This window comes from Hordeum vulgare, chromosome 2H (genome assembly GCF_904849725.1).
Source record: "Hordeum vulgare subsp. vulgare chromosome 2H, MorexV3_pseudomolecules_assembly, whole genome shotgun sequence".
In the NCBI taxonomy this organism is placed as follows: Eukaryota; Viridiplantae; Streptophyta; class Magnoliopsida; order Poales; family Poaceae; genus Hordeum; species Hordeum vulgare.
The window spans coordinates 494,421,110-494,445,812 of record NC_058519.1 but is presented as its reverse complement, the minus strand read 5'-3'; the positions used below and the strand labels follow the sequence as shown (position 1 = coordinate 494,445,812).

General features: G+C 43.4%; 1 protein-coding gene and 1 pseudogene across 1 annotated transcript; one reads left to right on the top strand and one right to left on the bottom strand.

Moving 5' to 3' along the window:
- Positions 1-763, top strand: part of LOC123426819 — a 32,290-nt pseudogene extending 31,527 nt beyond the window's left edge.
- A 209-nt stretch (positions 764-972) lies between these two features.
- LOC123430330 (23.2 kDa heat shock protein-like) lies at positions 973-1,932 on the bottom strand. The gene has a single exon (XM_045114197.1). It carries the CDS (start codon positions 1,794-1,796, stop codon positions 1,146-1,148), a length of 651 nt encoding a protein of 216 aa, XP_044970132.1. The 5' UTR covers positions 1,797-1,932; the 3' UTR covers positions 973-1,145.
- Between the last annotated feature and the right edge of the window lie 22,771 nt (positions 1,933-24,703).

The window sequence follows — 24,703 nt, the reverse complement described above, 5'->3', positions numbered from 1 at the left end:
GCTAAAACGGACAGTTACAAATCTTGGTAGTTTTTAGCAACAGATTAGCGAAATTTTGATAGTTTTGTTGCGTAAAATCGTAAAGTGATAGCTACTAAACACGGTTGCGCGAAATGTGATAGTTTTGACAATTTACTATATAGTTGGTATATATGATGATAAATTTTCGCCAAATAAGAAACAGCCCAATAGTGTCTCTATTTTTTATTTTGGTAACTGCAGTGGAAGCAGTGGCTCATGGCATGGACTACAAAGGGGAGCCATGTATCCATTGAGGGGGACACAGCATTGTTGTTGGTTCGCTCAATCGAGATCTGCCCAGGAAGGCAACTTTTGGTCGAGCAAAAACGGAACGATTGGGAGTATTCCCAGCTCGAGCAGCTCACCTCTTCCATCTGCCACAAGCTTTCCACGAGAGTTCTTACGCAGGTACGTTTGTACATGCATCTGAAATTCTGAATTCATATATGCATTATACAGTCCGTTTGAATTGTATGTGACTAAGTCTATAACCATAAATTAAACTTCTCAATGATGAAAACAGAATAGGGGGAATACAGAGAACACAGAGGACTTCGACCGGCAAGTGGATTTGGAGATGCAAGAGTTATCTTGGCGTGTTCACCAGGGCTGCCATGGCATAGACAGAGAGACCAGACAGACATTTCTCCACGTGGTGAAAAGCTTCTACTAGTCGTCTCATTGCTCACCTGAAACAGTCGATGGCCACATGGCAAAGGTCATATTCCAGGATGTCATCTAGGATGAACCACCCTTCTATCCTGTTTATGTTCCTGTTGGTGAAGAAATAAATTTGGGCTTGTGGAAAACAACCTCATTGTTAGTCTGCCACTCTATCTGGACAACAATGTCTGGACACAGTTATGTAGAGGTCTGCATCATTCATGTCAATCTCTGAACATGTATTGATGAGAGAAAAATCCGTCAATAAAGTATGCATGTTCTCAACACTGGCAAAACAAAGTAATCTGAGATATCTTATTTCCTCAGTGAACTTCTCTTACATGCGACTGTGAATCGACTACTCGGCGTCGCTTACGATCAAACTAGGAGTACATCACATTTTTCTACACACTGTACTGAGAAGCGGGACTGACAAGCGTACTGAGTGCAAAGTTCAGAATTCAGAGTTCAACTTTCTTGGCCTGGCGCTCTCCCCCACCAGCGGCTCCGGCATCGCCGATGGTCTTCTTGGCAGCGGCGCCGTCGTCGCCCCCGGCGATACCGACCACGCGCGGGCCCTTGATCTGTTCGGGCGCCAGCTTCCGGAAGCGCACGGTGAGAACGCCGGCGTCCAGGCTTGCCGCGATGGAGTCGAGGTCCGCGTTGTCGGGGAGGCGCATCTGGCGCCAGAACTTGCCGTAGGAGCGCTCCTCCCTGTGCCAGTGGTCGCCCTTCCGTTCTTCGACCTCCCGCCGCCGCTCGCCGCTGATCCGTAGCACCCGGTTCTCCTCGATCTCCACCTTCAGGTCCTCCTTCCTCATCCCAGGCACGTCGACAACGATCTCGTGGGAGTCGGCGGTCTCGCGCCAGTCCACGCGGGCCATGGACACCATGGCCACGTCATCGCGGTCGAAGCCGAAGGGCACGTGCTCCAGGATCCGGAACGGGTCGGCGAGCAGCGCCACTTCCTGGAGCGGGGATGCCACCGCCTCATCGCGAGCGCCGCCGCCGCTCCCGAACCACGGGAGGATCGCGCCGTCCGCCGGCGCCACGGCGAGCGACGTCACCGCCACGGCAATGCAGCCAAGCGCCAAGAAGCATCGAGTCGACATTGCTACCGAACTTGAGGACGCACTTCCGTGAGATGCTACGCTGATTGTGTGTGCGCAAGCGGCCTGTGTGGGCGTGTATTCTTCGATCTCGTGGGTCGTGATCTGTTACCTTGTGGAATGTGACAATGCGAGTAGGTGACCTGATGACGGCGGACGGCGAGGGTGTCCTCCATTTATAAGGGCTGGGAGAGCTGGGAAGCGGTGGAAGGTGGGGAGCGAGCGAGAAGGTTCCTCAGACGAAGGGCGGTCGAGAGGTTTCGAGCGTGTTCAGAGGTTGGCGATGGCGGGAGAGAGTTCCCGAAGTCTCCGCTCCAAGTGGGCCGATCGACAGAGGGAGTTTGGGCCTATAGGTCTTCTTATTCAAGAATCTGGGCTTTAAGGTAAGAGCATGTCAGTCTTATTTGACGCCTAGCTCGCTGAATAGCCGCGATAGTTATTTCTCGCTTTTTCATCACATCAGATTGTAAAACGGTTCTCAACCACATTCAGCTTGGTGGTGGTACAAATTATGAAGGATTTACTAGGGGGACAAGAGAGTAAGCTAGATCACTTAGTTCTCCTATTTTTAGTCATGAACATATAAGTATGCTGTCTCCCTTCTTAAGGGACTACATGTTTGGCCAGGTAATCCTGACGATCCGTTGGTAATACCTGTAAGCATTAAAATTACTTAATAAAGTCTGACCAATTCTTACAAAAAAAGCTATTTCTCGCTTAGTGTGAGTTCATAGTTTAACTGGTTCGATCCAGCGTTTTTTTTGTCCTTCTTTGTTTTCTTTTATTTATTTTTCTTTAGGATTCTTTCTTTCGTCATGGTTTATTTGATTTTTTTGTTATACTTTGTTATTATTTATTTTTTCATTGGTTTTTTTGCTACTTTTACGTGTTTGTTTTGTTCTTTGTTTTTTCATTGCACTTATTTTTTACCTTAGTTTTCATGCTTGTTGGTTTTACTTATTTCCTTTTTGTTCTTTGTTGGTTTTTTTTTGTTTTCAGCGGTTACTCATATGTTTACTTTATTCAGTAAACAATGTACATTTTTTTAGTACACGTGAAACTTGTTTTTACAAACATTCAATATTTTTCAATACAAAATGTACATTTTTTTGTTAAATAAGATTTTTTAACACTCTTTTAAATAAATGGTCAACTTTTAAAAAATATGTGATGTATGTTTATTTAGTGGCAATAAATATATTTTTCACACACAATGCACATTTTTTTGTATGAATCAAGAATCTTTTTATATACATTTCTTATCATTTTTAATACAGACTATCCTTTAAAAATATATTTTTATGTCTACTCGCGTTTTATGTACCTTATATCTTTTTCGTATGCATCAGGATTATATATTTATGCATGCTTAATATTTTTAAAGTACATGATCACCATTTTTCATACACATCGAATATTTTTATTATTTTTATACAAGAGAATCATTTTTCTATACTCATTTTACATTTTTGAAATGCTTGATTTAAATTTTTGGAATACTAGATTGATATTTTTCAAGTGCTTGATGAGAAAAAAATACATGTTCAAACTTTTTCATATATGTTGTACATTTTTTATGCATGTTTTCTATATATAAGACATATTTTTTCTAAACACATTTTACATTTTTCAGATGCTTGATTAATACTTTTTAAATATTTATCTGAAGTGTTTTTTGTAACTTATACATTCAGAAATTCCAAAGTACAAACAAAGGTATAAAAAGTAACCAGACAAAAACAAAAACAAAACATTGTGAAAAAGAAAAGGAAAAAAACAAGACTGAGGCTTGTGGCGTGTGTCCTCCCGAGCGTTGGACTAGCCCAGTCTCATCTTGCTGAGGAGAGGTTGCGCTATGTCTTCCATATAAAGACAAAGGCTCGACCGTGAAAAGCGATCAAATATTTTTTAGCAACAACCAGGTCCTTTATTTAGGCCGGTCCAGTTAGGTTTTCTTCACGATGTGCACTCCATAGAATAGGAAGCCCCATAAGTGAAACGGAGGCTAGGCCTTGGAACGAGTTATTAGTTAGGCTTACAATAGGTCGAGTTGGGCTTCAAGCAAATACATGACCTTCCTCTGCGAAATACTTAAAGTAAGCTGACAAATCTCCTAAATGTAAAAAAGAAGTAAAAAAGCAAATCAAAAACATAAGTACACACTCTACTAAAGTCATCAGAATTTGTTGTCGTCAACACCATCCTTCGTATCTCAAATCTCCTCACTGAAGAAGCTATAACATGATATTGCTTCATAGGTCGGGCTAACCTCAAATGATTTAAAGAGTTGCATAAGTGAGTTGCCTTGATAGGTGATGACATAATGGCATTGCACACATTTTGGCACGAAGACACCTTCTGCAAGACAATATGTTGAACCGTCATGTATTTCTGTAACAACCAGGAAACGTGGCCAAGAGCATGAAATGATGAAACCCAAGAACTATATTTGCCTTCAACCTTAACCATTGACGGGAGCCACTAAGCCAGATTATTATCTTCCTAAATATATTTTCATTTGCCATCAACTGATCGCCAAAGTTGTGTAACAGACACTCAAACTCTAGTGAATTCCAAGCAAGTTATCATACATAAAGTAATCATTAGCATTGGTTGGGTAATCTTTCCAAGTTGTAAAGCTTCAGTTATATACTTACTCCTTGTGCTCTAGAGCTGTTGTAGGTGATATATTTTGAAATTGTTGTGGAAATTAAAGGACCTATGTATAACCTTGGTTCAAGGTCCTCTTTATGTGCACAAGAGTGTAGTGGATGGTCACTAGAACACCTCGTTGTTGTTTTATCACTGCCTTCGATCTTCCAACCTTACTCATGGAAACCTTTCGGCTGCCTGACAACCTATAACGCTACAACAAACTCTCTTAAAGATTTATTCGGGTAAGTCTTCTGCTTGACTTGGATCATTGGTAATTTAGCGTTCCAGAACATCATAAACTAAAAACAAATGAAGAATATATCTAATAAGTAAGTAAAAATTACCCTCATCAAGCATCGTTTGCTAGGAAGGTCGACCAACATAAAGCGTAAGCAAGCACTTGCCTTGGGAGCAAGCTACCGTATTCACGCCTCTATTTGACTGCTACTCGGGAATGTAAGCTTACAAACAAGCTTTAGCACTTTGTTTGCGTATCATTTTTTGGCCTCCAATCCAATGTTGTATTCTTTGAAGATTTAGGAACAAGAGGAGACCCATTGGTAGAAATATTTCTCGGGGAAAAATTCTAAGTTGCTAACATTCAGTTCAAATAAGTAAAGTCTTGTTGAGAGTTGATCCATGGGACCCAAACACCCTTGCATTGTGCCCAAGACCACAATCGCCCAATATCTACCATTGAGGTGCCGGTAAAACTCGATGGTGACAAAAATCAAATTATAGAACATGTGACTAGAGATAAGAAATATGTGCTTTTAAGAACTAAGGGATCATTTCTTATTTAAGAGAAGGCACACACTTTGTATTCATTTTTCTTATTGACAACTCAACAATTATTCTACTTAGCATTATTTAGGAGAATGATGATGTTGCCCCCGTTGTAGTGCTCTAATATCAATAGTAAAATTGTGTTTTCATATTGTGGGAGATTATGATAATCTTGTTTGCCTCCCAAGATGCAGTCTATTTATAGTTTGATTATTTCAATATTGCCTCCAGTCTATTTGACGAGATATATCAAAAATAAAATTTACCATATCACAGTTCATCAGCAACTACCCAGTTTAAACCTTACTACGTGGCTCATCCCTAGAGGGCTTTGCATATAAAAGTTGAAAAATCATGCACAATGCTCATTTTTTAAATATTAAGAAACATGAGATAAATAGATAGTGTTGATTATGTGGGTGACATATACATAACCTCTAATACACTCTATATTCACATAGTTTCCCTTTCGGTCCCTTGCTCACAAGCTCATGTAGTTGAGAACTTGCGATTTTCAATCTGACCATCGACGAGTTCCAAACTTTTCCTTCAAAGGAAACAAGGAATAACGCATATGGCGCTCTTTGGACCATTGTTTGGGTGTGGGTCGGTTCTACGTACCCACAACATCAGCATACTCAACTTCACTAGGGTATCTTGAAGCTCTATTTTTGTTGACAAAGGAGGACATGTCTACACTAAGATTTTCAAGGGATCAACAAATGTGGAGAATGCCACGGCGTGATTGAAGGTCATGCAAGTGGCGAAGGCGGGATCTTGGATGCGATGAAGACTTGGCTTTAGAGGAAGTTGTGTAGACTTGGCTTGTGGGATATGTTCCCATCCAGACGGTACACGAGTTCATGTGAGCCTGGTGGTATGTGACTTTCAGCAGTAGCTTTTGCAAGTGGGGCCGGCGGCATTGGAGGACTTCTTTGTTGGTGGTGCTCCTCTAAGTACCGAGTCGTGATTTAAAGGGTGAAAACCCAAGGTCTCACCTTTATTAGTTGTGCCTGGGAGTGGAGTGTTGAAGGCATTGTTTCAGGAACGCGGTCTTTCTCATGCGTGAAAACCTAAGTTCGTTGATCGGGCAACGACAACACCTGTGCTTTGTTTCCTTCCTAGAGGCATTGCTTTTGAAGAACCTAATTTGTAGTCCGGGTGCTGTCTTTGGTAGTGTATAGAGTGTTGCTACTGCGGGTGATTAATCATTGTGGTGGATATTTTTTCCATTTTAATCTTTTTTGGTTGTGTGCATCCTCGATGTTTTTAGGCATCTTGTTGTTGCGAAGGTTGTGTGCAATTGGTATCTACTTGATATTAATGTATTTCCCTTTAAAAAATCGTAAAGTGATTGACAAGGAGTGAACTACAATGATCTAAACAAAAATGAAGAGAAGTAGAGTATTTCGTGAATAATACATACTTTTGTATTTGTCCCTTTCTTTTGAATTGTTATCTTGCATGCGTGTGTGATTATCTATTGTCTAATTAGGTTAACTGCTTATGTATGCTGCCACCAACGGTCTAGTATTGTATTGTGTGTTAATACTTTCTGTGCTCATGCATATTCTAACATGCTCGAAAATTAGAATTCAAGCTCGCATATCTTGTTTTAATTGTCCAAGACGCCGCCTAGACTGGAAACATATCAATGGGGATTCTAGACTCTGTGAGAACACCTTTTTATTCTTTTGTTTCACAGTTATTACAATTCTCGTCCTTTATTTATTTTACTTTTATTTGGTTAAAATAAACTATATCACTCAAATCTTATTAAACTACATCGTCACTCTAATTTAAGTCTACAATCATTTACAGGCACAAAGTTACATAATTCTCTACAAGAGGCAAAATCAAGATTCATGTGCTCCTTGTGGGATTGATACTTTTACTTTGAAAAGTCTATAACTAAACTATGTGCACTTGTAGCTTATCAATTGTGGATGTCAATTAGTTTCCTGTGAACTTGGTCAAATTTAAAGAAAATTGATTTTCCAAAAATCTAATACCCCTTGTATTATTTAGTTTGGTGGGTGCGGAAGATGGTAGAGTGTGTTTTAATTTTTATTTTTAATGCATTGGTTTGTTGGGTACTTTCATGGTGTGATTTTGTGTTATCCCTAAACCCTAACTAACCTATATTTATGTTGACAAAAAAATTTGTCTATGGTTGCATGTTATATTGGTGCTACAATATCACACGATAGCGCTTCCTTTTTGTAGGTGGTGAGAGGCTGCGCAAGATTGATATATTTTATAGTCTGACTTCTGCTAATTGATTTGAAAAGTCGTTGGCCTAGTCAAAACCATAAACCAAATCCAAATTTGAATACCTCAAGTGAATGAAAGTACTTCAAAATTAAGGACATTTTGAATTAAAAGAACTGAATGTCAAAACTTAAGAAATTGTTGACCCAGCCAAAATCGAATGACCCAATTCTAAATTGTATACCTCAATTAATTGTGAGGCCTTAAAATTTGAAATAAGAGTGTATAGGACAAAAGAATTGGACGAGAGAGCTTTAAGAAATTGTTGACCCTGTGAAATCGGGTGACCCAATTCTAATTGGAGACCTCAATTGAATATAAGCTCTTTAAAACTAGGGAGCTTAGTGTTATAGAGGATTCATACTTCATGCCAAAGTGTAAATGCATGTTATGATTTTTACTTTAAAATAAACTCGAAGTGCATTTCATTTTTAGCAAATATGTGCACATCACATAACTTCAAGTGGTGTCACATTATATTTTTTCAAAATGGACATGTGCTATTGATTTCACATCCACTTATCAAACAAAGTTTTTTTCCATTATGGCATTCATACCGTGAGTGGATCTTCTATACCTATGATGTTCAAACCCTGAGAGGGGCTTCTATGACTATGACATTCTGCTCAATTATCAACTATTGATTGTTTGGATATCTTACTAGGCTTACCACCCGATCTTATCGGACATAGTTAGAGAATCTATAGCCGGACCCCCTATATCCTCCTCAAACATTTGAAACGTCCGCCCGATCAGTGTCCTGTGAAAAAACGATGACCCAACCAGACCCCCCACTTCCTTCCTAAACGCTCTAACTAACCGGCTCTCGGGGTACAAAAATAGGGGTGTTTATTTCCCCCTGACTTGTGCACAAACGATAATCCACCGACCCGAGGACCTAAGGTTGTGGGGGAATGCTGCCGCTCCATCATCGCCTAGCCCAGGCCAGAAAATCCTCTCCACAAGAGATCATGGAGCGCATCAAAAAGACCAAGACAACGGCACACACGGCCCCCTATGGCCGGCGACGCCGGCAAGACCTACACAAGCAGCCCAGAACATCCCAAGATGTGCCATGAACCCCCGGCACCTGCTAGGGGCGAAGGCACAAGCATACTCACCAAGACCCAACAAGCCGCCTCCCTGGAAAGTGCGGGCCAACCTGCCACCACTCCACCTTATTACTACAACAGTCACTTGTCGATGAGGTGTCGAGCTCCCAGATGGCTAGGTGGCTCATGCTGGATACATGGCGGCGCACCTGAAGACAGGTTACAACCCATTGACACCCTTCCAGAGGCGTGTCAAGACCCCAAGCCACGACCAACTCATAGGTGGCAAAGGCCTGCCGGGAATGCACCCCCGCTCACCACCTAAGGCCACATTTATGGTGCTTCGTCTTAAGCGTGAGAGTTAGGTATGATAGCACTATTAGCTATATATCTAATCATGTCAGTTGCCGCTATGGACACCCCTTGAGCTATAAAAGGAGGGCCGAGGCAACCTAGCAAAGGGATTCAGATATATGGATATTCGGACACTTGGAAATTCGAAAGTTGGTAGATTAGGTCCCAAAGTGATTAGAACCAAGTGTAAGTGTGCGTACGTGATAGCTCTTCCCGGCAACCCTTGTCGGGGAAGAGCTCCGTGCAAACTTTGTCTTTTGCAATAAATCCACCAAAGCAGGAGTACAATTTTATGCTTCACAGCGGCCCGAACCTGGGTAAAATCCCCGAGTCTCATCATCATGCTGCCTCATAGTCTGTGCTATTTGTGCCATACGACCTCCCCACCAAACCATAAAGGGGCCAAAAGGTCCCATAGGTGATTGTGTGCACATCCTGCACCGACATCTTTGGTGCGCCAGGAAGGGGTTTTCGTTCGCGCAAACCTGAAATTGTGAGTGCTTCATTGACCTTCATCAGCATGCCCTCCGCGTGGAGCATCGAGGGAGAAGAACATCATCACCTTACAATATTTTTCCTCTCCAAGTCCTTCCACGCACCACCTAGTGGTTGCTTCACCGACAATGAGGACCGTCGACACTGTGGTTGCTGCGTCCGACGCGGGTGGCGCGGCCACGGTGATGACCTCGGCAGGGGAAGAGAAGGACTAGGCAACAACGACATCCCAATCACAATCATCGAGCGAGCACACCTAACCCCTGGGGAGGTGCCGCTATGATTAAATGGGCCAGGAATAAGGAAAGGTACACGACGATACCCTTCCTCTCTTCTCCTTTCCCACCCGTGGTCGGTTTTGCGTCACAGTGGAGCCGCCGACGTTAATGAGCTTGCGTCCGGCTAGGTTCTGCATTTGCCCGATGTTGGTAAATCCCAGGCCAAATGCTAGAGCGAATCCGTTGGTCGGCGACCCCGGCGAACGAGCCATAGCGAGGTCCTGTTTCCCAGCGTTTCCAACGTCATGGTCGTTAGGGGATGATGATGAGTTGATGAATATAGTTCTCTCCGCTCGTTGGTTACCCCAAGTGGAAGGTGGAGATGTAGTCAGCAACAAGTTTCCCTTACACGGAGACTGTAAGGTTTATCAAACCATGAGGATTCCGAGGATCAACAAGTAGGTGTCCGCTGCCCTGGTGCTAGCAGAAAACGTGGACCTGCACACACAACATATAACTTTGCTCCCAACGAGTACAAATAGGTTGTCAATCTCTCGGGCCTTGTAGTTTGCAAAGGATCAAAACACAAGCGGTAATAGTGATAGTGATTGCAACAGAAAAGTAAATGAAAGCAGTAAATGATGGAGGTGTAAGAAATGGTGGTGATATGGACCTGAGTCACATGATGTTCACTAGTGTTGTCTCTCTCCCAAAAGACGATAAACAATTATGTATTGGTAAACAAATTACAGCTGGGCAATTGACACAATTATAAACGCACTCCAAAGCTAATTATGCTACTTGAAAGTTAGAGGCTCAATAGTAATGGGCAGTACGCCAAGACAAGTAGACCGTTCATTCATCAACATCTACTTACTAATCATCCACCTTGAGATATTTATCCAGGCATCTCGCTGGTATTAAGTTGCGAGCCCCACCCAAAGTGTAAACTCAAAGCAACGGACAACTGCATTAACGAACTATGCGTAAAGTAAACAATCCTCGCAACCGTGGTCACAAGCACCGTTATTTTCTCCCTCGTGGCAACAAGCACATCCCCTAGTCTCATGTTTCTGTCACTGAAGCTAGACATCGAGGGGCCTGAACCCATAATCATGCATAAAGCTCCCTCTTGGAGTAACAATCTACTACTCGGGCAAAGCAATAAAGAGCAACAGAGAACATGCACGAATCACTAAAGAACATAATATAAAATAATAATCAAATATATAACTCATAACAATCTGAACATAATCTCATAATCCATCGAATCCCAACAAATCGAGCATAGCAATAGCAGGAAAATTACATAGATGCCTTGATCATGTAGGGCAGCTCATAAGGGCTAATCATTGAAGCACAAGATTGGAGAGAAGACATCACATAGTTACTGGTCATGGACTCATGGTCCAAGGAGGACTACTCACGGCATATCCGGGAAGTGTCCATGACAGTGGAGAAGCTCCCGGAGGTCAATCCTCCCTCCGACAGGCTGCCGGGAAGAGGTCTCCTAACGCTCCCGATCTCGGAAGCGCTGCGGCGGCGGAACAATGGATAAATTTGTGATTCTGGATATGCCTCAAGGGTTTCCGACCGGAGGGGTAAATATAGGCCAAAGGAGGTCGTCAGAGTACGTGGGGCCCAACCAGGCGGCGTGTGGGCGCGGCTAGGGGCCAGGCCGTGCAGGGTGGACGCTTGGGAAGCCGTGGAAGCTTCCGTCATGCTGATTTTTATATATTTTTCTCGGGATTTTTGGGGCTCCATAAATTTGGGTAAAAGCCCCTAAAAAAGACATCAGCAGACAGAAACTGGCACTGGGTGCACTGAGTTAGTAGGTTAGTCCAAATATGTGTAAAAAGATATAAAAGTGTAGCAAAACATATAACAATGTCACCCAAAAGATCATGGAACAAACATAAATTATAGATACGTTTGGAACGTATCAACACCCGCAAGCTTAATTCCTGCTCATGCTCGAGTAGGTAAATGATAACACAAATAATTTATGTGGTGAGATGCTAACACACATATAAGAACTTCAAAGTAAAGCAAGTAAGATATGCAATTCAAGTCAAGACAATAACAAGCAAGAGTCTATATCTAGCATTGAAATTAGCAAAGTAAGAACATAAAGGTGCAAGAGCTCTCGCTGTCCGTGACTCGAATGTCTCGAAATTGTGTTTGCGTGCAAGAAATGGGAGATGGGTTTAGAGCATAAAATATTTTTTAATTGAGAACTCAATCTACTAAACCTCACACTTGGTCTCCTTCGGAATCTTATTTTGACTTATCCCCAGACCACTAGTCAGGCACAAGTCAAAATGATCCTCTCCCTTTCGACTTTGAGTACTCATGCAATGGATGAGCGTAAGCAAGATATGTTGGCAGTTAGGATGGCAAAGAGAATAATGATGCCGAAGGAAGACAAAAAGGGTGTGAAAGTCTCACATCAATGAGGACAACCATAGGCGAGAGAAAGCCAAATGATAGATATGATGTGAGGAGTAGGGATTGCCATGCAACGGATGCACATATGAGCTAAGGTAAGCTCTCCAATGGAACTAGTGGGGGTGCATCCAACTTGCTTTCTCATGAAGACCTAGAGCTCATTTGAGGAGGCTCATCATTGGAATATACAAGCCAAGTTCTATAGTGTAAGGGTCCCTACATAGTTATAAATGAATGATACTCTCTATGGAGTACAAATATAGCAATGGAGTACGAGTGTGGATCTTTCAAAAGGAATAGTAGTGTTGGCCCCTTCTCTCTTTTTATTTCTTTTTTCTTTTCTGTTGTGGCCTCTTTGGCTCTTTCTATTTGTCTCTCATTTGTCCTCTTTGGGATCTTTTCCTCATTTAAGGGCAACACTCTATGTTTTACAAGAATAAAAAGAAGATCATCACACTTTATAAGAAGTACTCAACATAAAGACAAATGAAAACTATCATGATGTATGCAAATGTATGCATCTGCCAGTGTAGCACGATATGCAATGAAACTAGCGCGTCATGTAGAAATAATAAGGGCAAGGCCCAACTAGCATGCGGCTCCTCGATCAAGAAAAAACATGTATGACATGAAGATCAAGTCATGAGATGGTGGATGTTGCATGGCAATGTATCTCAGAAAGGCTATGGAAATGCCTTAATAGGTAGGTATGGTGGCTGTTTTGAGGAAAGATATAATGAGGCTTCTGATGACAGAGCATATCATGCTAAGGGTTTGGATGCACTCGCGAAGTTTGCACCAACTCTCAAGATGAGAAAGGGCAATGCACGGTACCGAAGAGGCTAGCAAAATATGGATGGTGGAAGTGCCAACAATCGAATACTCACATTAGTCCGAAGAACTCATACACTTATTATCGGCAACTCTCTATCTAGTTAGGAAATTCACAAAGAGACAAGTACCCCGAGGAGGAGTGTTTGGGGGTTTGGTTATGCTTGTGTATCCTCGACCCATGGTAACGTGAGGGTACTCTATATATTCCAACCCCTCGAGAGGTTAGCGATCAATCTAGTAGGTAGAGTTCTCAACTAATTTTTAGTTTTTGAAAAACACACGGATGTCCCAAAATACGACACCTATCACTAATAGGCTCAATTTTTTGGCACCAATAGTCCAAACATTACTCAAATCAACACCTCAAAACTATTCCAAGTTACTACTATACTTAAATAGCAACCTCAATTACCTACTCATGCAAGACACACAACTTAGTGCAACAAGCAAACTCTCTAAACAAGATAATCATGCAAGACACACAACTTAGTGCAAGAAGCAAACTCTCTAAACAAGATAATCATGATAAATCAAGAAAGTTCCGAAAGCAACCTAAATAATAGCTCTTAAAAAGATAAACCATGAAAAATAAGAGCTAAGCATGACAGTAGCTATGAAAAGATAAAGAACACACATAAAATATAAGCATGAAAACCTATGTTGTGTTCTAGAGTGGAATGGAGTGTGTTTCTCTGCCAAACAAGGAAGGCTAAGTTCTGACTTGTTATGAACAGCAAGCAAAACTAAACAAACTAAAAAGTAAAGAGCGGGACGCTCCAAGCATAGCACATAACATATGAAGTGATAAAAATATAGCATGGAGATGGACAAACTAATGATTGTTGATGGACAAGAGGATGCATGGGGGCATCCCCAAGATTAGGCGCTTGAGTCTCCCTGAATATTTCTTGGGGGTGCAATGGGGCATCCCTAAGCTTGAGTACTTGACACTCCTGCATCTTCTTTCATCATCTTCCATCGCATACTTGAAAACTCCCTTCATACGAAACTCATCATAAGCTGATTAGAGTGGTTAGTACCCATGATAAAATAATTCATGAAAAGCTACTGTTTCTCATGATTGCCAAAAGGTTTTTTGCAAAGGAAAATCAAGGTTAAGATTTGCAAAATTATGAAAACACAAAACGTGGCAGAATCTGTGAAAAACAGAACAACATGTAGTAAATAATTGTTTCGGGGCACTTATGCAACTCAAATTTAAAAACTCAGAACAGATGTCAGAAAGACAATTATATAGATCATGCTGTCAAAAATATTTTGATCAAAAAGATGATCTGGTGATTTTTGGCGAATTTTTCTGTCAAGCAGACAGAATATGTTTCTCGACAGCATGTCACAACTTTTGAACTTTCTTGCAATCGGAGGCTGAGACTTGGCACAAAGCTTGAAAATAAAGATACAATGATGTTGCTACAGTAGTAACAAGCATCAAGACCACTAAAACTGAAATTAAAAACAAATTGGGTTGCCTCCCAACAAGCGCTTTCTTTTATGCCTTTGAGCTAGGCATGATGGAAAAAGATCAAGTTGTATCAATTGGACCATCACAAAGATCATCAAAAAGCTCTTCAATAGTACAACTAATCTTAAGAGCACTCTCAAAGAGAGGCTTAGTGGCAACACTTCTAGGAACAAAATCAAAGGTAGTAAGACCAATTGGGATTTCATTTCTAATTCTATTTAAGAGAGGTAATTCTTCCAAGGTCTTCACAGTTTCAACACCCCTAGCAATAGGTATATTTGTTTTGGGTTGAGGAACCTTGGGTACGTGAACGAATTTAGGCCTCTTACTTGCCGGGGTTTATACCTTTTTAGTCTTGATGGAGGATAGAGTAGCTCCTGAAGTTTCAATAATATCCTCGATCTTATAAATCCTAGAAGGATCCACATCGTGGGATTTAAGGGTCTCCAAAGTTTTGTAAATTTTTGCATGGAGATATAAAGTCTATTTAAGTTCCCTTGAATCCTACAATCTACTTCATTTATTTTAATCATGCTTGGCATCTCTAGCTCCATCTTCTCAAGTTTACTCATAATGTGAGCTAAAGTGATATCATCCTTTATGTCAACAATAGGTGGGATTCCAACAAGATTTTCCATAATGTTAAGAGCCTCCCAAATGGGAGCTTCCAAGAAATTCCCACCTACTGTCGTGTATAGAACAAACCTATGCCAAGAAGTAATACCAACATAAAAATTTCTAAGCAAAATAGTGGTGGATTGCTTCTTGGTGGCTCTATCTTGAGAATTTCTAATTCTATACCAAGCATCTTTCAAACTTTCTCCAACCTTTGTTTGAAGGTGAGAATCTCTCCTTCGGGTGTGGCACTAGAGGCAAAGGACTTAGGCATACTGACTAAACAAAGCAAAGTAACTAATTTTTGTGTGGTTTTTGGTATAAGACTCTAAGGCAAAAACTAGAAAGCAAACTAATAAGACTAAAAAGCAAAGGTAAAAGATAGCGTGCAACTCCCCTATCTTGAAGACTGGAGTCCCCGGCAACGACGCCAAAAACTTGCTGGATGACGAGTTGATGAATATACTTCTCGCCCCTCGTTGGTTACCCCAAGTGGAAGCTGGAGATGTAGTCAGCATCAAGTTTCCCTTACATGGAGACTGTAAGGTTTATCGAACTAGCAGGGCTCCAAGGATCAACAAGTAGGTGTTCCCTGCCCTAGCGCTAGCAGAAGACGTGGACCTGCACACACAACAAATAACTTTACTCCCAACGAGTACAGAGAGGTTGTCAATCTCTCCAGCCTTGTAGTTTGCAAAGGATCAAAACACAAGCGGGAATAGTGATAGTGATTGCAACGGAAAACTAAATGAAAGCAGTAAATGATGGAGGTGTAAGCAATGGTGGTGATATGGACCTGAGTCACATGGTGTTCACTAGTGATGTCTCTCTCCCAAAAGACGATAACAACTATGCATTGGTAAAGAAATTACAGCTGGGCAATTAACAGAATTATAAATGCACCGCAATGCCAATTATGCTACATGAAAGTTAGAGGCTCAATAGTAATGGGCAGTACGCCAAGACAAGTAGACCGTTTATTCATCAGCATCTACTTACTAATCATCCACCTTGAGATATCTATCAAGAGCATCTCGCTGGTATTGAGTTGCGAGCCCCACCCAAAGTATAAACTCAAAGCAATGGACAACTGCATTAACGAACTATGCGTAAGCAAAACAATCCTTGCAATCGTGGTCACAAGCACCGTTGTTTTCTCCGTGGTGGCAACAACACATCCCCTAGTCTCATGTTTCTGTCACTCAAGCTAGACATCAGGGGGCATGAACCCACAATCATGCATAACGCTCCCTCTTGGAGTTACAATCTACTACTCGGCCAAAGCAATAAAGAGCAACAGAGAACATGCATGAATCACTAAAGAACATAATATAAAATGATAATCAAATATATAATTCATAACAATCTTAACATAATCTCATAACCCATCGGATCCCAACAAACCGAGCATAGCAATAGCAGGAAAATTACATAGATGCCTTTATCATGTAGGGCAGGTCACAAGGGCTAATCATTGAAGCACAAGATTGGAGAGAAGACATCACATAGCTACTAGTCATGGACTCATGGTCCAAGGAGGACTACTCACGACACGCCCGGGAAGTTTCCATGGTAGTAGAGAAGCTCCCGGAGGTCAATCCTACCAGAGCCGGGAAGAGGTCTCCTGACGGTCCTGATCTCGGAAGCGTTGCGGCGGCGGAACTATGGAGAAATTCGCGATTCTGGATATGCCTCAAGGGTTTCTGATCAGAGGGGTAAATATAGGCCAAAGGAGGGCGGCAGAGGAGGTGGGGCCCACCCAGGCGGCTTGTGGGTGCGACTAGGGGCCAGGCCGCGCAGGGTGGCCGCCTGGGAAGCCCATGGCTCCCCTGTGGCCCATCTTCGGTGATCTGGTAGCTTCCGTCACGCTGATTTTTATATATTTTTCTCGGGATTTTCGGGCTCTAGAAATTTGGGTAAAATCCCCTACAAAAAAAGACATCAACAGACACAAACTGACACTGGGTGCACTGAGTTAGTAGGTTAGTCCAAATATGTGTAAAAAGATATAGAAGTGTAGAAAAACATATAACAATGTCACCCAAAAGATCATGGAACAAGCAGAAATAATAGATACGTTTGGGATGTATCACTGGAGCATTGGGCAAGAAGGAGAATAAGGAGGGTTCGACCGAGCGTATTTACTATTCCTTCCCTTTCGGCTAAGTTGTGAACACACGCATTGGCCCGGCAAGCTCTTGCCGCTGACCACTCTCATAACTAACATTTCCCCAAGTACCTCTATTTACTCTCTATTCGTTCTTCTCTTCCTTTGAGAACATCAATTGCTTACACCATGCGCGTGATGGGGAACGCAAAGGGAAGAAACACCGATGGAGGAAGGAAGGAACGATGAATGTGGGTAGACACACACCAAGATAGATATGAAGCCTTAAGGAAAGATAAGTTGAGATGGCTGTCCGTTTTCATTAAAGCTTGCATTTTGCATATTCCCCTTAGTGACCAAGGTTTTGTATGGTGAATCTGGTATGTAATAGAACATTGTTGTCTTCTTGATAGCGCCCCTACTTTGTTTCGAGCCTGCTCAACAAAACCTGCGGCAGCATCAAGGACTGATGAGGAAAAACTCGCGGGCAGCATGTCCTCGCCTGTAGAATGCTAAGGACCTGTTCCTCAAGGAAATCGCAACAACATGTTGTTGGCGGGCAACCAAAGCGCACAAAGAAACTAGCCACACAAATACCGGGAGGAAAGCAAAGGGGGATATCATACGTTTACATAAAGACATCAATCAAACAAGCATTTCCCGGCAGAGCTTCCTGAAGCCACTAGTAGAGGGGCTGCCGGGAGTAGTCTGTTTTGCCTGGTGAGAAGCTCCCTCCCACGGAACCGTAGGTTATCGCAGTAGAGGTAAGCTCTCCCACGAACGGGGAGATGCCTTTAGTCCTTGCTGTCGAGCCACAAGCTCCAACTTGGGCAGAGCATAGCCTCCGGTAGATAAGTTGCCGGAGGTGGTTCCATTTCGCCTGGTGAGACGCTCCCTCCCACGAAACCCTGGGTTCTCGCGGTAGAGGTAAGTGCTCTCACGAACGAGTAAATGCCTTTAGTCCTTGCTATCGAGCCACACACTCCAGCTTGGGCAAACTCCGGCAAGCATTTCCTGCCAGAGCTTCGTGAAGCCGCTGGTAGAGAGGTTGCCGAGAGCAGTCCCGTTTCGCTTGGTGAGCCACTCCCTCCCACGGAAACTCGGGTTCTCGTGGTAGAGGTAAGAGCTCCCACGAACACGGAGATGCCTTTAGTCCTTGCTATCGATCCACAGGCTCCAGCTTGGGCACAACATAGCCTCTCGTAGAGAAGTTGCCGGAGGCGGTTCCATTTCGCCCGGTGAGCCGCTCCCTCCCACGGAACCTCAGGTTCTCGCGGTACAGGTAAGCGCTCCACGAACGAGGAAATGCCTTTCGTCCTTGCTGTCGAGCCACAGGCTCGACCTTGGGAAAACTCCGGCAAGCATTTCCCGGCAAAGCTTCCTCAAGCTGCTGGTAGAGAGGCTGCTAGGGGCAGTCCCGTTTTGTGTGGTGAGCAGCTCCCTCCTACAGAGCCCCAGGTTCTTTCGGTCGAGGTAATCCCTCCCATGAATAGGGAGATTCCTTTAGTCCTCGTTGTCAAGACACATGCTCCAGCTTGGGTGCATCATATAGTACACTTCCTTCAAACGGAAGAAACAAACGTGAATGAGAAGCACCCCATGCGCGATACCTTTTTATTGGGAACCCGCGCGGGGGTTGGCTCTTTGCTATCTTTTTTGGAAAAATGCCATTTTCTGGCGTTTTTACTTTCGATAGACCCGACTACAATTCCGTGACCCTGCGACCAGCGGTGATTACACTGAGTGGACGTGGGATTGAAAAGTCATTGCAATCAAGTACGTGAGGTTAGCATTTCCTCGACCCATGCACAGACGATAAAACATCGCCCCGATGACCTAAGGTTGCTAGGGAATGCTAACGCTCCATCAAGGCTTGGCCTAGGCCAGAGAAGCCACTCTACAAGATATCAAGGAGCGCATCAAGAATACCAAGACTCGGGTAGACATGACCCCCGATGGCCAACGACACCGGCAAGACCTACACAAGAAGCCCAGAACAGCCCAAGACGTGCCATGAACCCTCGACACCTTCCAGGGGCGAAGGCACAAGCATCCTCACCAAGACCCAACAAGGAGCCTCCCTAGCAAGTGCGGGCCAACCTACCACCACTCCACCTCATCGCTACACTAGTCACTTATCGATGAGGTGTCGAGCTCCGAGATGGCTAGGTGGCTCTCGCTGGATACGTGGCGGCGTGCCGGAAGACAGGTTACAACCTGTTGACACCCGTCCAGAGGCGTGTCAAGACCCCAAGCCACGGCCAACTCATAGGTGGCAGAGGCCTGCCGGGAATGCACCAACGCTTGCCACCAAAGGCCGCATTTATGGTGCTCTGTCTTAAGCGTCAGAGTTAGGTATGATAGCACTGTTGGCTATCTAATCGTGTTAGTTGCCACTGTGAACACCCCTTGATCTATAAAAGGAGGCCCGAGGCAACCTATCAAAGGGATTCAGACATTTGGATATTCTGACACATGGAGATTCGACACTTGGTAGATTAGGTCCCCAAGGGATTAGAACCAAGTGTAAGTGTGCGTACATGATAGATCTCCCAGGCAACCCTTGCCGGGGCAGAGCTCCATGCAGACTTCGGCTTCCCGAATCAATCCACCAAAGCAGGAGTAGGGTTTTATGCTTCACAGTGGCCCGAACCTGGGTAAAATCTGTTGGAAATATGCCCTAGAGGCAATAATAAATTGGTTATTATTATATTTCCTTGTTCATAATAATCTTTTATTATCCATGCTAGAATTGTATTGATTGGAAACTCAAATACATGTGTGGATACATAGACAACACACTGTCCCTAGTGAGCCTTTGAAGGACTAGCTCGTTGATCAAAGATGGTCAAGGTTTCCTGGCCATAGATATGATATGTCGTTTGATAACGGGATCACATCATTAGGAGAATGATGTGATGGACAAGACCCAAACTATAAACGTAGCATATGATCATGTCAGTTTATTGCTACTATTTTCTGCATGTCAATGTATATGTTCCAATAACCACGAGATCATGCAACTCCCGGACACCGGAGGAATACCTTGTGTGTATCAAACATCACAATGTAACTGGGTGACTATAAAGGTGCTCTACAGGTATCTCCGAGGGTCTCTATTGGGTTGGCGTGAGTCGAGACTGGGATTTGTCACTCTTTATGACGGAGAGGTATCTCTAGGGCCCACTCGGTAATACAGCATCACAAGAATCTTGCAAGAAATGTGACTAAGGAGTTAGTCACGAGATCTTGTATTACGGAATGAGTAAAGAGACTTGCCGGTAACGAGATTGAACTAGGTATAGAGATACCGACGATCGAATCTCGCGCAATTAACATACTGATACGTCTATTTTGCATCATGCTTTCATGTTGATATTTATCGCTTTATGGGCTGTTATTACACTTCACGGTACAATATTTATGCCTTTTCTCTCTTACTTTGCAAGGTTTACATGAAGAGGGAGAATGTCGGCAGCTGGAATTCTGGCGTGAAAAAGGAGCAAGTTTGAGATACCTATTCTGCGCAACTCCAAAAGCCGTGAAAATCAACGAGGAATTATTTTGGAATTTATAAAAAATACTGGGCAGAAGAAGTACCAGAGGGGAGCTACCAGGAGGCCACAAGCTTGCTAGGCGCGGCCTACCCCCTGGCCGCGCCTAGGGGGCTTGTGGGCTCCCTGTTGGCCCTCTGGTTCCCCTCTTTTGCTATAAGGAGGGTTTCGTTCTAGAAAAAAAATCAAGAGGAGGCTTTCGGGAGGAATCACCGCCGCCACGAGGCGGAACTTGAGCAGAACCAATCTGGAGCTCCGGCAGGGTCGTCCTGCCTGGGAAACTTCCCTCCCGGAGGGGAAATTGTTGCCATCGTCATCACCAACACTCCTCTCATCGGAGGGGATTCATCACCATCAACATCTTCATCAGCACCATCTCATCTCCAAACCCTAGTTCATCTCTTGTAACCAATCTCCGTCTCGCGACTCCGATTGGTACTTGTAAGGTTACTAGTAGCGTTAATTACTCTTTGTAGTTGATGCTAGTTGGATTACTCGGTGGAAGATTATATATTCAGATCCTTGATGCTATTCAATACCTCTCTGGTCATGAACATAATTATGCTTTGTGAGTAGTTACTTTTGTTCCTAAGGACATGGGATAAGTCATGCTATAAGTAGTCATGTGAATTTGGTATTCGTTCAATATTTTGATGCGTTGTATGTTGTTTTTCCTCTAGTGGTGTTATGTGAACGTCGACTACATAACACTTCACCATTATTTGGGCCTAGAGGAAGGCATTGGGAAGTAGTAAGTAGATGACGGGTTGCTAGAGTGACAGAAGCTTAAACCCTAGTTTATGCGTTGCTTCGTAAGGGGCTGATTTGGATCCACTAGTTTAATGCTATGGTTAGACTTTGTCTTAATTCTTATTTCGTAGTTGCGGATGCTTGCGAGAGGGGTTAATCATAAGTGGTATGTTTGTCCAAGTAAGGTCAGCACCTAAGCACCGGTCCACACACATATCAAACTATCAAAGTAGCGAACGCGAATCATATGAACATGATGAAAACTAGCTTGACAAAAATTCAACGTGTCCTCGGGAGCGCTTTACCTCCTATAAGAGTTTGTCCAGGCTTGTCCCTTGCTACAAAAGGGATTGGGACATCTTGCTGCACCTTTGTTACTATTGTTACTTGCTACTTGCTACGAATCATCTTACCACACAACTATCTGTTACCGACAATTTCAGTGCTTGCAGAGAATACCTTGCTGAAAACCACTTGTCAGATCCTTCTGCTCCTCGTTGGGTTCGACACTCTTACTTATCGAAAGGACTACGATAGATCCCCTACACTTGTGGGTCATCACATACCGATAGACAAAGGGAATAGTATACATGATTGATTTAATCCTTGACATCGTGGTTCGACCGATAAAGATCTTTGTAGAATATGTAGGAGCCAATATGGAGATGCAGGTCCCGCTATTTGTTATTGGCCGGAGAGTGTCTCGGTCATGTCTGCATAGTTCTCGAACCCACAGGGTGTGCACACTTAAGGTTTGGTGACGATTTGGTATTAATGAGTTATGTGTGGTAGTAACCGAAAGTTGTTCGAAGTCTCGGATGATATCCGGGACGTCACGAGGAGCTCCGGAATGGTCCGGAGGTAAAGATTTATATACGGGAAGTCATATTTTGGCTACCGGAAAAAGTTTCGGGTTTTTTCGGTATTGTTTCGGGAAGCTTCTAGAAGGTTCCGGAAACTTCTCGAGGAGTCGGAAGTCCACCAAGGGTTCCACCATGTCCCAAGGGTTTGCATCATCTAAGGGGAGACGTCTTGGCCTTATTAGGCCAAGCGCACAAGTCCCTCAAGGCCCATGCAGTTGGGAAAGGTGGAAAGTCCACCTTTGTATGGAAGGGAAGGAAGGGGACTAGGATTCCACCTCCTCCCCCCTTGGCTGCGCCCTAGGGCTTGGAGGTGCTGTTCCCCACGTCCCTCCACCTATATATAGAGAGGAGGGGCGCCCCAAGAGCACAGACGAGCCCTTGGCGCCCCTCTCTCTCCCTAGATCGTTTTCTCCCCCATTCGCGGTTTCGGTGGCGCTAGGTGTAGCCCTGCCGGGATAGCACCATCACCACCACCACGCAGCTGTGCTGGAGAACTCATCTACCTCTTTGCCCTCTTGCTGGATCAAGAAGATGGAGATCGTCATCGAGGTGTATGTGTGCTGAACACGGAGGTGCCGTTCACGGGATGGATCGTGATGGGATCGCGGGACAGATCGTGTTGGGATCGCAAGACGGATCATGATGAGATCGCGAGACGGATCATGATTGGATCATGAAGACGTACGACTACATCAACCGCGTTATATATGCTTCCGCTTAGCGATCTACAAGGGTATGTAGATGCACTCCTCCCTCTCGTAGATGGTCATCACCTTGGATAGTTCTTGTGTGCGAATAGGAAAATTTTGTTTCCCATGCGATGTTCCCCAACAAAATCCCCGAGTCGCATCATTGCGTTGCCTCGTAGTCTCTGCTCTTTGTGCCATACGACCTCCCCGCCAAACCACAAAGGGGCCAAAAGGTCCCATAGGTGATTGTGTGCACATCCTGCACTGACACCAGTGTACCTCAAATCCGTCTTAATATGGGGGAAATATGAGGCTGCCCCGTCATGCCCGGGTAAAAGAGCATGGTGCCTCCATGTGTGGTTTTGGTAATTAATGACATTCTCTATGGACTAATGGTTTCCTTGAGTTCTATTCGAAGGATTTGACCATAGGCATTTCTTGAAGTCTATTTGTTAGTTTCAAGGAGTTTCTGTGATGACCAAGGTGGTATTCAAGATTTTATCCAATGATTGGTCATGTGAGAGTTGAGCTTATTGCAAGAATGTCTTGAAGAACAAGATTTTGTGAACATTCATGTTTTCCTTTAAGGCATCATCTTTATGAACAGAATATAAGAGACAAGGTTCATCAAGAAATAAGTACAAAGAGTGGATTCAAGTTGATCAACACACAAAGCATAGAAGACGTACCATGTGGGGTTCGAATGATCTCACGATATGGTAAGCATTGTCAATTTTGCTTTGTGTACTAACCCATGATCTATTTTTGTGGTAGTTCTATGAGGGGTTAGGTATTTTTTCCATGGGATTGCATGAAAAGGAAGATCTCATATAACCCATGGAGGATGACATCAAGTGGTGATCATCATCAAGGTTGTGTTGTGCAAGTTCAAGTGAAGCATCATGAAGAGATCATGCTTGAAGCTTGTCGTCCATTATGGTTATAATGGTTATGTGAAGATGTGTTTAAGAGAGAGGCTCACCCATAGTGAAGTATCGGGGAGCAATCTACTAGTATTCAGCAATATGACGTAATTAAGAAAGGCGATCCATCTTGATGAGGACAAGATCGTCATCATCTAGCTCAAATGGACTATGTGCAAGGCAATGTTTGTCCTTGATAGGTTTTCTATTTTACTAGTGTGATGGAGTTAGTTGGGAGACCGTGTTATATGATCGACTGTCGTATTATCAAGGCGGGATCTAGAGCGAGTAACTTGATAGTATTATTCATAGAGAACTCAAACCATTGCATTCTTGGCATCATCATCCTTCTTGGTTATTCTTTGATTTTTCGCTATGTTATTTTTGCAGCTTATGGTCTTCATTGTGATAAGCTCAAGCTCGCTGGAAATGGATTTCATATGCATCATCTTTGTGTTTTTCATGTTGGAGATTTTGTCGGATCATATATGGGAAGGTCATCTTCCTTATCCTATTGGCATTTATTCTCCATTGCTTGTTCTTAATATGGATAGCTCTTGTCATCGTCTATTCAAACGAGACACGAGTTCCTGTGAGCCTCGTGGTATGTGACTTGTAGTATTATCCTCCCCAAGTGGGGCTGATAGCATTGGAGGACTTCTTTGTTGGTGGTGCTCCTTCGAGTACCGAGTCATGATTTCAAGGGTGAAAACCCAAGGTCTGACCTATATTTGTTGTGCCTGGGAGTGGCTGATACATCTCCAACGTATCTATAATTTTTGATGGTTCCATGCTATTATCTTGTCAAACTTC